The following is a 14,613-nucleotide window of genomic DNA, read 5'->3' as shown; positions in this document are numbered from 1 at the left end:
GTTATTTATAAAGTGTTAATTATTGTAATTTCAATAAAGGTTATTCAATATTTTATTAATTTTGTCTTATTAACCTAAATCTGATAAACTAACATTCTAAGTTGATTTAAGAATATCTTATTGCTATATATATGACCTATTTTATATTTGATACAAACTCAATGATCCAATGCTTTCGTTTAACTGACTTGTGAGGGAGGGTATAATGTGCAATGAGTTTGCATAAGACCATGAAATTGTAACAACTAGATGTAATTTTGTTGACTAGTTAGGTTTCTAGTTATTTCAATAGAATGACCTAGACAACTTAGTCTTAATCCTGAATGTATTGTGAACTCCTATTCACGAGTGATTGTCCTTTGATTTATACGAGTGACAATGATCAGATTGCCGACTCAATTATAAGTTTACAATTTTGGGGACAAGACCGAGTGGGGGAGCTGAAAACATAATCACACAAGACAAAATTCACCTTTTCTTGACTTTTGAATAAGTAGATGAGTGTTTCCTTAAATGGTGTCTCCGGGACTTGAACAAAATTGGCTCTATCCACTTTATGGCACGAGAGAGATTTCTCTGTTTATTAATTGGTTGGACCATAAATAGGTTGTTCATTAGGAGTACCAATATTTAAGGACTAATAAGTAACTTAGGGATATATAAAACAATAATTTGACCCCAGTTGGTGTTACTCCTTTGTGAAGAACTAAGTTGCTGCTACTAATCTATATCCGTAAACATAGAAACATATCTATAGTGAGAAAAGTTCAACTATGAGTCTTTAGTAGAGTGTACACATAATTAACGAATATTTGATTAATCTTATATCGTTATTGCTTTTGATCTGTAGGTCCATTAGGTCCACTTTCTAGCTCATAAATTAAAGGATATTGGAGTTATTATACATCGATTGTAATTTGAAATGTTCAAATTTACTTAGAGAATTTAAATAATGTACGGTAATACATTATAATAAAATATTTATATTTTAATTAACTTTATTATATAAGTTTAATTTTGGATAAGATTCAGAATTAATTCATGAGAGAATAAAATATTTGAGTGAGTTTAAGTACGAATTTAATGTAAATTAGAGTTATATTAAAAATGTAGTTAAAATTCTAATGTGTATATGATACACATTAAAAATAGGATTTTTCAAAAATACAAAAAAAATTAACAAAATATTTACAGTCCATAGAACAAAGTCACTTAATCAAAAAAATTCATTACACTTGATTTTCTATTAAGGGTAAATATTTAGTCAAGTGTTTTATTTTTGATAATTTTTCCTTAAAACTATATAGATTATGAAAGAAATATATTTGAATATGATTTAAATTTACTTTACGTGATTAAGTGGAGAATTAATTACTTATTTAATTTAATTTAATTTGATTTAATTAAATGAATTGAATTAAAAGTATAGGTTATATGAGAGGTGTTGATTTAAATATGATTTGTTAAATAATATTAAAATTTTATTTAATTATTTATTAATCTAATTAACTATTAACTATTATATTAAATAATGTCAAAATTGACTCATTCGATTGGGAAGTTACTTAAAAACGTGGAATGATTCCCACATTGTTCTGCTCTCTCTCCATCTCCTGCGTGTATAAGGCATTTACAAAACAAAATAGAGTAAAAGGACTAAAGTTGTCCGTCTTTGAGTTACAGGAATCTAGGTTTTTTGTATGTAATTTTATTGATGTATGGGTATTTCATAAATTTCAATTAATTTGAGAATTGGTTATGTAACACTGCTTTCCCACGTAGGGCTTTAATTCCTTCATGTAGTTGGTGGACGAAGGTTTTTAGTGAGATTATGATTGGAGTTTGCCACTAATGATGGTAGTCAAAGTTTCTCATACAAATCAGGGTGTGATTAACTATTAAACACTCAAAATTCAATCATTTTCCTAAAAATTGGTTTAGTTCATTTTCCTAGTGCCTAATCATACAGTTAATCGTTTAGTTCAATAGGGTGCCTAATTTTCAAGAACCTAATCGTGACGCTTGGGATTGCGTTGCAACACTTTAATTCAAACTATCGCAAGAGAGATGTTCGAAATGCTACGGAGCTCTAAGGTAATGTTGTGCCATTGTTCACTTTCCGAGAATAAGGCAACTATAGACTTACAACACAATGGGGCACTGCGACGCTGCAAGCAAGACGACAAATTGGCTTCTTTTCTTCATGATTTGTCAATGTTGATGCCTCTTGACTTCATTTTCCCTCATTTTAGCTCCATAATGACATCAATACCAAATTCTATCCCTCCAATTTCTTGAAACCTATAAAATAGCAAAAATAAGAACATACAATCATGACACAATCTTGAATTAATTAATTGAATATTAGATAGCACAATTTTGGGGCTATCAGCAAACCAGTTATATGTGTCCTTAGGGTCAAGGAGAGGATCAAATTAAACGTGGTGAGAGGATTGATAATGTCGAAAATGCGCTATCTTATTCTGTTTAATTTAAGCATGTTCCTCAACATTACATTCTTAATTGGCTATTCTATAGGTTTTGAGCAATTTGAAGGTAGAATTTTGAGTTGATGTCAATTTGGAGCTAATTCAAGCAAATACATATTTGAATTGCATCAACCAAGCCAAATGTGCAAAGAAAAGAAGGCATTTGGCTTCTGTCATGCAGCACTGCGACTCTCCACGACACAATCATAGTGTTGTAAGACAGAATAGGGCAGTAGGCTTTAAGAGCCTATGGTGTCGCGACGCTTAGAACTTCATTCCAACGATAATTTTCGTCAACGTCGTGGCCCCACGACAATATTATATAAGAATTCTTCCATGCGAAGTTTAACCTATCTTCGACTCCAACCATTCCTGATCTACTGTTTTCTCCCAATTTTCTGAGTTTTTTCAGTCCAATTTAGTTTTCGAACAATTCCTCATCATTTGAGATATGGATGAGAGGCTAAGGTACCATTATCTAGCTAGCTTGAGTTTCTTAGGATTTCCCTTAATTCTATGCATCGATCCATGATGTTTGAACTGAATTATCTTGTTGTGTCTTTTCAATTCTGATTATAATAATTAAATTCATGCTGTGGATGCATGAGATGACATGATGTTTGCTTAATTGTGATGTAATTCCTCTTGATTGCATGCTGATTGAATGAAGCAATAGGTTAGTGTGAAACATTGACAAATTATTTAAGAGGTTTGAAAATGGGTTTTTAACATTGAGGGGAGAATGGTAATTATGCCTAATGGCATTTTTGCAAATATATCAATCTTCTTCTTTTCTATTAAGTTTATGTGTGAAGAATGAAAAAGCAGAGAAAAAAGAAAAAAAAACATAGGGGCGGCTGACAGTCAACACGAAGAGAGAGAGAGAACGACGTATCGGCGGTGGTTCTTGTTCGGTATTCACGGCGAAGCTCAACGACGTCCTTCGGCCATTATAGTGACAGCATGAGTTGGAAGTGTTTAGGCATAAGTTCTTCGGGGGCTTTTGGGTCACGGTGGATGGGCAGTGACGACACACTTCGACGACTTTTGCAGTGTTGAGTTTCTGACAGTTTGTATACCGTTTTGGGTCAATTTCGATGGGTTTGGGTCTCAGTTCAGAGGGTATCCGCGGGTCTCTCATATTCTTAGCATTTGGGTTGATGGTATAGTTAGGTTTGCTTTGATTAATTACAGATTGTTGATCTTGTTGATTTCTGTAATTGTTCCTTGAATTTTGCTCTCAATAAAGTCCTTCCAAACTGGTTCTCAAAGTGGATGTAGACCAAATTATTCGAACCACTATATATCGTTGTGTTCTCTTTGTTTCCTTATTGCTTTGTGGATTTTGTCTGGATTGTCCATTCTCGATTATTGAGTTCTGTTTTAGCTTCACACTCTGAATTAGTGTAGAAAACACAACAAGTGATATCAGAGCTCCATTTGATCCAAAGGAGATTTAGGTTTTGAGTAGTAGTTCGCAGTATCAACATATCTTGGTTAAATCGTTTTTAAAAGATGGCTTCAACGCGGTTTGATGTGTCTAAGTTTAATGGGAATGGAGACTTCGCTCTTTAGAGGTGAAAGATTAGAGCTATTTTAGTTCAACATAAAGTAGTTAAAATCTTAGATGAAGAGGGACTTCCAGAAAATATTACAGAAAGTGAAAAAAGAGATATGGATAAAATGGCCTATTCAAGGATTCTTCTATATCTGTTACATGAAAAGTTCTTAGGCTAGTGGATGAAGCTACTACTACAAGGGAGTTGTGGAAAAAGCTTGAGAGCCTTTACTTGACAAAGTCCTTACGAAATAAATTATATCTAAAGGAGAAATTCTTTGGATATAAGATGGACCAAAGTAAAAGTTTAGAAGAGAACTTGGATGAATTTCAAAAGATTATAGTTGATCTCAATAACATTGGTGAAAAGATGTCAGATGAGAATCAAGCAGTGATTCTTTTAAATTCATTACCAAAAACATATCAAGAGGTTAAGGCAGATATTAAATATGATCGGGATTCATTGATCATGAGCATAGTGTTAGATGCCTTGAAGACTAGAAATCTGAAAATTAAGAAAGAACGTAAGGATGACGAGTTACTCATGGCCAGAGAGAGGAGTGAGAAAAAGAGCTGGAAAGGTAAAGAGAGGAGATCCAGGTCGAAATCAAATGGAAAATCTAGAAAGTGTTTCCTTTGTCATAAAGAAGGATACTTTAAGAAAAATTACCCCTTGAATAAGAGCAAAGAAGCGTCAACTAGTGAAGCGAATGTTACTGATGGGTATCATTCAGCAGAGATTACTGATGGGTATGATTTAGCAGAGACTACTGATGAATATGAGTCAGCAGAGGTCTTAATGGTGTCTCACAGAGATATACAAGATGCTAATTGGATCATGGATTCAAGGTACACATTTCACATGACCCCTAATCGGGATTTTCTTATTAACTTTCAAAAAGGTGATGGGGAAAAAATCTTATTGGGTGATAATGGTACCTACGATGTAAAGGGAACTAGTTCAGTTCAAATTGCAACACATGATAGAATGATCAGAAGACTTACTAATGTAAGGTATGTTCCAAAACTCAAACGTAATCTAATATCTCTTGGTGAATTAGATACATCAGATTGTACCATAAAATCTAAGAATGGAGTCATGAAAGTTATCAAAGGTTCTTTGGTTAAACTGAGGGGAACCTTGAGGCATGGTCAATTTGTGTTGGAAGGTACTAGAGTTTCAGGTAGTGCTGCGCTATTGCGTTAGGCAAAGTTACAGATATGTCTATGTTATGGCACAAAAGGCTAGCTCATGTGAGGGAAAGAGGCTTACAAGCACTTTCTCAACAAGGTTTGTTGGGAGGAGTTAAAAATGTTGAACTCCCATTTTGTGAACATTGTATAATGGGAAAGTCTACCAGAGTAGAGTTTGGGAAAGGGAAGCACACAACCAAAGGTACTTTGGATTATGTTCATTCAGATTTGTGGGGTCCTACCAAAGAGACTTCTATGGGAGGTTTGAGATACTTCATTTCTATCATTGACGATTTTTCAATGAAAGTGTGGATGTATCCATTGAAACAAAAGGATGAAGCTTTTGGAAAATTTCTTGAATGGAAGAAGCAGGTTGAGAACCAAACTGGTTGAGAACCAAACAGGTAGGAAGGTCAAGTATCTAAGAACAGATAATGGTTTAGAGTTTGTAAATAACAAATTCAACAACCTTTGCAAATTTGAGGGAATCACGAGGTATTTCACTGTTACTTACGCTCCACAGCAAAACGGTTTGGCTAAGAGGTTTAATAGAACTATCATGGAATGTACTAGGTGTCTCTTAACTAATGCTTCATTAACCTCAAAATTTTGGGGGGAAGCTACTTAAACAACATGTTATCTCATTAATAGGAGCCCTTCTACAACTTTAAGCTTAATGACTCCTCAGGATGAATGGGCAGGTAAAGCTCCATGTTTAGATCATCTCAGAGTGTTCGGATGCACAACTTATGCTCATGTTAAAGATGGAAAGCTGAACAAGAGGGCACTATAAAATGCATGTTTATTGGTTATCCTCAGGGTGTCAAAGGTTATAAACTTTGGTGCTTGGAAAATGGGATGAATAAATGCATTATCAGTAGAGATGTAACTTTTAATGAGACAAAAATGCCTTATTGTGTCAAAGAGCAGCAGAAACAACAGATAGGTGATCATGTTGTGATAGAAGTCAGAATTGCTTCAGAGGTACGACCATCAGTTGGCTCAGATGTATCTAGTGATCAATCGCCACTAGTTTCAGAGACAGAGGATACACAACAGTATGAATTTAATGGTATACAATCTCAACAGGAGAGGATTTTGATTGATGAGGGAGCTTTTAGTGAAGAAAGCTCAAGTAACAATGACCTACAGAATTATTAGCTTACTCGTGACAGAGCTCAGAGGGAAAGACATGCTATTATAAGGTATGGTTATGTTGACTTAGTTGCTTATGCTCTAACTTGTGCAGTTGACAGTATTGAAACAGAGCCTCTTACTTTTGAAGAGGCAATTGTATCTGGTTCAAAAAAACAATGGAAGGTTGCTATGGAAGCAGAGTTGTTCTCTTTATAGAAGAATCAGACATGGTCGTTGGTTCCAAAGCCTCCTAATCAGAAACTCATTCAATCAAAGTGGATTTATAAAATCAAGCCAAGTACAGGAGGTGGCAGTAAGCCTAGGTATAAGGCTAGGTTGGTAGCCAAGGCTACACTCAGAAGGAGGAAGTTGACTTTTATGAGATTTTCTCTTCGGTAGTGAGGCATTCATCCATTAGATTAATCTTATCTATTGTTGTTCACTTTGATATGTTTATTGAACAGATGGATGTCACCACAACATTCCTTCGTGGAGATTTGGAGGAAGTGATTTACATGGCTCAACCTAAGGGCTATGAGGTAAAGGGTAAGAAAGATATGGTTTATCGTCTTCATAAGTCCATCTATGGACTAAAACAATCTCTAAGATAGTGGTATATTGGGTTTGATATTTTCATTCTAAAGCAGGGATTCCACAGGAACTCATACGATGCTTGTGCTTATTGGAAACTATCTCAGAAAGGTACGTACATTTATCTACTATTATATGTAGATGATATGATACTAGTGTCTATGGATTATGCTGAAATATGTGCACTCAAGAAATAGTTGAGTAATGAGTTTGAAATAAAAGATTTAGGTGAACTAAAAAGGATACTAAGCATGGATGTAAAAAGAGATAAAGAGAAAGGTTTGTTAACCATTTCGTAGGAGAGTTATGTGATTAAATTGCTTGAAAAGTATAATATGTCTGGTCGCAAGATAGTCTCAATGCCCTTAGCATCTCATTTTAGACTTTCTTTGTCTCAATGTCCTGATACTGAACAAGAAAGGTTAGAGATGTCTAATATTCCATATTATAATGCTGTTGGAAGTATTATGTATCTGATGATTTGTACTAGGCCTAACTTGGGTTATGCTATGAGTATGATTAGTAGGTTTTATGTCAAATCCTGGAAAGGAACATTGGAAAGCTGTTAAATGGGTGTTACGATATTTGAAAGGTAGTGTCAGTGTATCATTGTGTTATAGTAGGGATTGTGATAAATCAACACTGTGGGAAGGTTTCACAGATGTAGATTATGATGCAGATCTTGATAAAAGAAGGTCCTTATCAAGTCACATTTTTCGCTTGTATGGTAATGTTGTCAGTTGAAAAGTTAACCTACAACCAATTGTTGCTTTGTCGACTACTGAGTTAGACTATATTTCTCTTGGTGAAGCAATTAAGGGAACAGTGTGGTTGAAAGAATTGTTGGTGAGTTGTTATCGCAGGAGTTAATTCCTATAATCCATTGTGATAGCCAAAGTTCTATTCATCTTGCGAAGAATCCATCTAATCATGAACGATCTAAGCATATCGATGTCAAATTTCATTACATCAAAAATTTTATTGCTTAGAAAGATGTTGAACTAGTCAAATTCATACAGTTAAGAGTTTGTCAGATATGTTAACTAAAGTTCTTTCAGCTTATAGGTTTAAATACCTATTAGATGAGCTGAATGTTAAATCTGAATGATAGGGAGTTTGGAGAATCAATTTGGTGTCTTAAATAGTTTGTCAAGAGGGAGATTTATGAAAAATTAACAAATTATTTAAGATGTTTGAAAATTAGTTTTTAACATTGAGGGCAAAATTGTAATTATGCCTAATGGCATTTTTGCAAATATATCAATCTTCTTTTTCCTATTAGGTTTATGTATGAAGAATGACAAAGTAGAGAAAAAAGAAAAAAAAAGGCAGAGGGGCGGCTGATAGTCAACACGAAAAGAGAGAGAAAACGACGAACCGACGATGGTTCTTGTTCGACATTTACGACAAAGCTCGATGGCGTCCTTCAACCATTACAGCATCGACGTGAGTTAGGTAGTGTTTGTGCATCAGTTCTTTGGGGGTTTTTGGGTCACGGTTGACGAGCAGTGACAACACATTCCGACGACTTTTGCAGCGTTGAGTTTTCGACAGTTTGAGTACCATTTTGGGTCAGTTCCAAGGGTTTGGTTCTCAATTCAGAGGGTATCTGCGGTTCTCTCATATTCTTAGCATTTGGGTTGACGGTATAGTTGGGTTTGCTTTGATTAATTACATATTTTTGATCTTGTTGATTTCTGTAATTGTTCCTTGAATTTTGCTCTCAATAAAGTCCTTCCAAGCTGGTTCTCAAAGTGGATGTAGATATAATTGGTTGAACCACTATATATCGTTGTGTTCTCTTTGCTTCCTTATTGCTTTATGGATTTTGTCTGGATTGTGCATTCTAGATTATTGAGTTCTGTTTTAGGTTCACACTCTGTATTAGTGCACAAAACATAATAGTTAGATTAGCTTTATATGCATGCAAAAAGTTGTGTGCATTGTTCTAACCAACTTAGGATTGAAGCAATGAATGATTAGCTAGACGCATGAAAGTTAATTATTCATTCTAACTTGTCCCTTAACTTAATGCAATTAACATTAATCTGAATGTTTATGCATTTCATCGGTTTGATAAGTATCAATTAGTTGCTTTAGGACAATTCAATTGACATTCCAATTGAATTGGTTAGGTGTGTAATCAATCAAGAAATTTGGTTATAATAAAATAATGATAGAATGCATTAAAGAGGAAAATCTATTAGACCCAAGCTAGATTCTTTTGATATTGAATTTCTACAATTTACTATTTCTTTGTAATTTACTTTCTTGTGATTGGGCGAAGAAATCCGTTTGTCAGGGACAGACCACATGCCACTAGAACAGGGCTGACAATCCATAGATTTCAACCATTTGCACAACACACTAAATAGAATCAAAAGAGGTAGAGTTACAACCTTCAAAAGCGAGGAGATTGCACCTTCACCAAATAGCAGACGCAATAAGCGAGAAAATCTTGATATCCAAATGGGTTCAAAACCTTGCAAGGTGCCCTATCTGAAAAAAAAAAAGAAAGAAAAAAAAAGAAAAGAAAAAAAAGAGCACAACATCACAATAACTTCTATAGAAAAGAAAAAGACTGGAGGGCCAAGAAGACGAAATATCTTTACTTCCCTTGCATAGCTAGAGGACAAGAACGTTAGATTCAAAGGCATGTAGTCACATGCGCAATCTCCACTAGTAGAGATTGAGCGGTTAACCAACACAGATCAAGTTGGGAGAGAGTTACCTTAAAAAAAAAGAAACGAATTATATTTTGAGAAATGGATAAAGTCCACAAAAAACTCCAAAACTTTTCTTAATCATGACTAGTTGATGATGAAGAGCTTCATTGGCCAAGGCCCTAAACCAACTTATAACCATTTTTGATAGAGTAGATTCCTGTTTTATCATAATCCCAAACAAAAGCATCAGAATGAGGGGAAAAACATAGGAGAATGCTTTTGATCTATCACAACATGATCTTCTAGGCAAAATAACTCCTCAATCATGTGATGATTGTCATTGCCCATCGCAGTCTCAATGAGACAGAAAAAGGACATCCGAGAGAGAGTAGTTTAAAAGTAGATGTTTTCGAGATTTATTGGTCAGAGTAAATGTTAATGGATCGACCCTCCCCAAACATCCATCTTCCACATTAACCCATACGTTTATTTTAATAAAAATTTCAAATATTTCTTTAATAACGAAAGTGACAATCTTAGTTAATCATGGTGAGGTATTTTGAAGAAAAAAAAAGCATAAGTTTCAAAACCATAAAACTAAAAAATAAAACTCTCTTCCTTAACCATTTTGTTTCTTTTCTGCTTTTAGTTTTGAAAACTAAATCTATAGACACTATATCCAATTCTAAATTTATTCACTTGTTATATACTTTTTACCGATAATTTAAAAAATTAAGTCAAATTTTTAAAACTAAAAGAATAGCTTTTAAAAAGGGCATTTTTAAAAAATATCAAAATGAATAAAAATATTTATAAAATATAACAAAGATTCAAATTCTATATAGATAGATACACATATATATCGATAGAATTCCATCAATGTCTATTAATGCATTCATAAACATTGATAGATACTGATTGATAGAGTCTAAATTTTTGTTAAATTTTGTAAGTATTTGTAGCAGTTTTGTCATTTAAGATAATTTCTCTTTTAAAAACAATAGACGTAGATCATTGTAAGAAAACAATGATAAAATAGACTTAATTCTTTTATAAATGAAATGGTTACTAATCTTATATAATTATCAAATGAGATTTTTTTTAAAACTTCCAAAATATATGAATATTTTTTAAACAAAATACTACTTTACATACAACTTTTTACTTCTTTTTTTTCCTTAAGAAATTAATAAAATTATAAAATCAAAAAGTTTTGGAAGTTTTAAACAATATTTTAATATACATGTTATAGTTAAACCTTACCTACGACAAAGTGTGCAATTTCTCTGTACTTTTCCAACACAAAAATCAATTTATATTCGAAAAGAGAACAGAAGTATATTTTTTAATATAAAACAATTCATATATATTTTTTTTGTTTTTTTACTTTGTAAGATTTTTTTAGTACAAATTGGAGGAAGAGGAATTTGAACTCAAGATCTCGTCCCCAAATACATGCAACCAAATGAGCTAAGCTCTTGTTGGCACTCTATGAAAGATATTGATTAAGTAATAAATAGGAAATTTTAGTTTAACACCCTTTCATTATATCTATTTATTAAATATTTATTTTTTTTAAAAGGTCTCTTACAATTTGGTTTTGGGATTTGAACATGCTCCTATCCTCGTAAATATACATAGGTCAGTTAAACTAAGTTTATATTGACTTTATTAAATATTTCATGCTTACCAACAATTTTAAGGAAATTTTTATTTTTGCTTCAACTATATTTTTAATATTATTATTGTTTTTGTTATTATTATTAGGATAATTGTGGTTAAATGGTAAATTTATGAAAATATTTACAAATATGACAAATCTTTATAATCTATTAGTGTCTATCAACATCTATCTATTATTAATAGATGATAATAATTTATTAGTGTTTATCAACATTTATCAGAAATATTTTGTTATATTTGTAAATATTTTAGTTTATTTTGTTATATTTTAAAATAACCCTTACTATAGTTGTTTTTATTGTTGTATAGGTTTCAATCATATTTAAATCCTTGAATTTTGAATCTTATTTTAGTTGGTCTCTAAACTTTTAAGTACGTCTTTGAATTTGGAAGAAGTGCTTACTTTGGTCTCTACTGTTAAGGTTAAGTTAACTCTTTTACAAAATGGTGGGACTGATATATTTTAAGATGACTAGGCTAAGGAACTACATGGTTTGACTAAGATGCTAAATAAACTGATCAACTTTAGACTAAAAATTCTATTATTTTCATTTAATTTCTTGTCAACCGTGTTGAAATAGTAATATATCTAGCTCGTCTTCTCCTTTTGGAGCTACTTTACTTCAAAGGTTGATTTTAAGGTGTACAATGCAATGGTGGCGATGACAAAAATTGAACTAGTGTGAGGATTTCGTTCGCTCGAATCCAGATCATGCAAATGATTTAACCATATCCACCACTACAAACTAAATCGTAGTAGCAAAACCCGGTTGAACAAGAAGAACATGTGAGTTTCTCAATTAAACAATTTAAAGTTTGATGGTAATCGATGCATGGACCGTCTGAGGGTAATCGATGCATAGACCAGGGCGTATAGTTGAACTGTGTAAATGAAAGTAAATTCCAAGAAAAGTAAATTGGGTTTGAATTTGAATGATGATTGAAAGCTCTAGCTAGGGCCTTTGAATTGTTTCCATTATCTTGTAACTTAATCACGGGACGATCAGTTAATTGTTATCCATTAATCTTAGCCATCTAACTTAGAAGAAGCTAGTTTGGAGTAGAAGCAGGAGGTCATTTGGCACTGGTTTTCTCCGACAGCCGAATTTCTTTTACATATTTTTAGCATATGGTTTTTTTTTAGATATGAAGATCCCATTACTAAGCTGTTTAACTTGAATTTCCAAGAAAAAAAAAAAGATAACTCACCAAACATGCTCACATCGAATTCAATACTTACATTAGATCATCATGAGAATTTTCTTAATTCAAAATTGAAATTCCTAATATATTGAAAGACCTAGACCCAAACTTAAGTGGGAGAAGGTGGTCTCTTTCATTCCCAATTAATTTCTAATATCCTTAGCTTGGTTATTTAAATTAATTAAATTGACAACAAAAAAAAATAAAATATTGGATGTTTAGTTTTTTTCTAAAACAATTTTTTATTTGTCTTTTTCAAATGAAAATAGAAGAAAGGTTTATTTATTGCGTGGGGTTTGTAGAAGATGAATTTAAATTGAAGAAACCTTCGAGGAGAATTGAGAGAAGTTTACACGTCCAAGTCTTTTTTTCTCTTACCTACTTTTAAGCACTAAATATAAATATGAAATAGTTATATAACAATTTTGTTTGATTTTTTACTAAATTTTTTAGTATAATAAAACTTAGAGTGGCTCAACTAACCACTCATTAAACCAGTCAGTTAGGCTAATTAATTTGTATTTTTGAAATGAATCAACAACCACCAAAGTATTACTATAATTTGCATATTACATGTTTATTAGAAAAAGATGTCCATTAAAAAGACTTTTAAGGTTAGTATAAGCACAAAATCCTTTTTTTTTTTTTTTTTTTTGAATTACGTTTAAAAAACACTTAAAATTCTAAAAATTAATTTAAAATTGCCCTTGATGAAAACCATTTATCTACATTATATTGCTTCTCTCTTTCATCTCATTTCTTTCACATTTGCTTCAATAACCCCTTGCCCAATAATTATTATATGATTAAATTTTCTTGACTAAATTGAATGTTTTATACGTCTGCGGTCATCGACTAATTTCTCTATTCATTAGCTATAATATGAGACACAATATAATGCTTAACAAAACCGAAAGACATTTTATTCATTAGCACACAATGATAAAGATGCTAGCAATTAACAAAGCAGAGCCCAAAGTTGAAGTTATTGAACATAAATGCCAACTCTCGAACAAACACACAATGAAATAAGTAAATGGAAAAGCACGAATACAACCAAACTTGAGAAAGCAAGAAGTTTAATAATAGTTTCATGAAAGTAGATCGACGAAGAACGAGGCGAGAATCATAGTAGGATCTCCAATAACGATACTAACAACAGTCTTGACGAGGAACTTTAAGATTCTCCAAAACTTGTTCTTCCCAAATCCGCCATCTCCGTAACCTCCAACAACTTGAACTTCTTTTAGTTTCTTCTTTACAGCCAACAATTCTTGTCCACCACCGCTACTAGTACTACTACTACTTCCTCCCCCACTATTAGTATTGTTGTTATTATACCATGCTTCCAAAGCCATTTCAGTAACACAAGCGACATGAACATGGTACTTCCCGCAGTTGGACACGTAGGACCATCCATTATCGGTACCACCATCTTTGAGCCTCTTGCTATTGCACCACATGCACTTTCCTTTCACCTTCTTGTTGAGATTAAACTTCACGTCTTCGATTTGGTAACTTCTTTCGAGGTTCCAGCAACATGGGTGGACGTCCAAGTCATCCTCTTCGCAGTGAAAAACAAAGCCTTTGATGGTGTTTCTACAAGCATCGCATCTTATTCTGCATTCTGGATGACAGGGTTCTGGTGGGTTTCTAAGGAACATGAACTTAGAACCAGGGAAGTAGTCATGGTAAACAGGGTGGGTTCCGGTGTAAGTACAAGCTTGGTGGAAATCGAAGTCGCAAGTTTGGCATCGATATCGAGGGCCGAAGCCTTTTTGTTTGCAACCATGGCAGGTGTATGGTCGTGCGTAGTTTTGGGGATCTAGTTCATGGTTTGGATGGCTTGGATGATTACGAAGAATATCGTTCATTGCCATTTTGAACAAAAACAAATTACAATCAAGTTTTATTTGGGTTGTAGTTTAGGGCAAATCAACAACTTGATATGTCAATGTATTAAACAAAGGGGTGTATATATAGTAATACTAATCCCATGCAATTGAGTCAAGTTTGATGTATAATATATGTGTATGTACATGTGTATATATGTGGATGCTATGCTAGCATGTATATTGGTATATATATATCC

At 33.0% G+C, this 14,613-nt stretch overlaps 1 protein-coding gene across 1 annotated transcript; it reads right to left on the bottom strand.

The window, feature by feature from the left end:
• Positions 1 to 13,612: 13,612 nt before the first annotated feature.
• On the bottom strand, positions 13,613 to 14,401 carry LOC103498192 (uncharacterized). Its single transcript, XM_008460710.1, has one exon. It carries the CDS (start codon positions 14,399 to 14,401, stop codon positions 13,613 to 13,615), a length of 789 nt encoding a protein of 262 aa, XP_008458932.1.
• Positions 14,402 to 14,613: the final 212 nt, after the last annotated feature.

The sequence above is a fragment of the Cucumis melo genome, chromosome 9, assembly GCF_025177605.1.
Source record: "Cucumis melo cultivar AY chromosome 9, USDA_Cmelo_AY_1.0, whole genome shotgun sequence".
NCBI classification, from domain to species: domain Eukaryota; kingdom Viridiplantae; phylum Streptophyta; class Magnoliopsida; order Cucurbitales; family Cucurbitaceae; genus Cucumis; species Cucumis melo.
The sequence above is the reverse complement of the archived record's forward strand: the minus strand, read 5'-3'. Positions and strand labels throughout refer to the sequence as shown.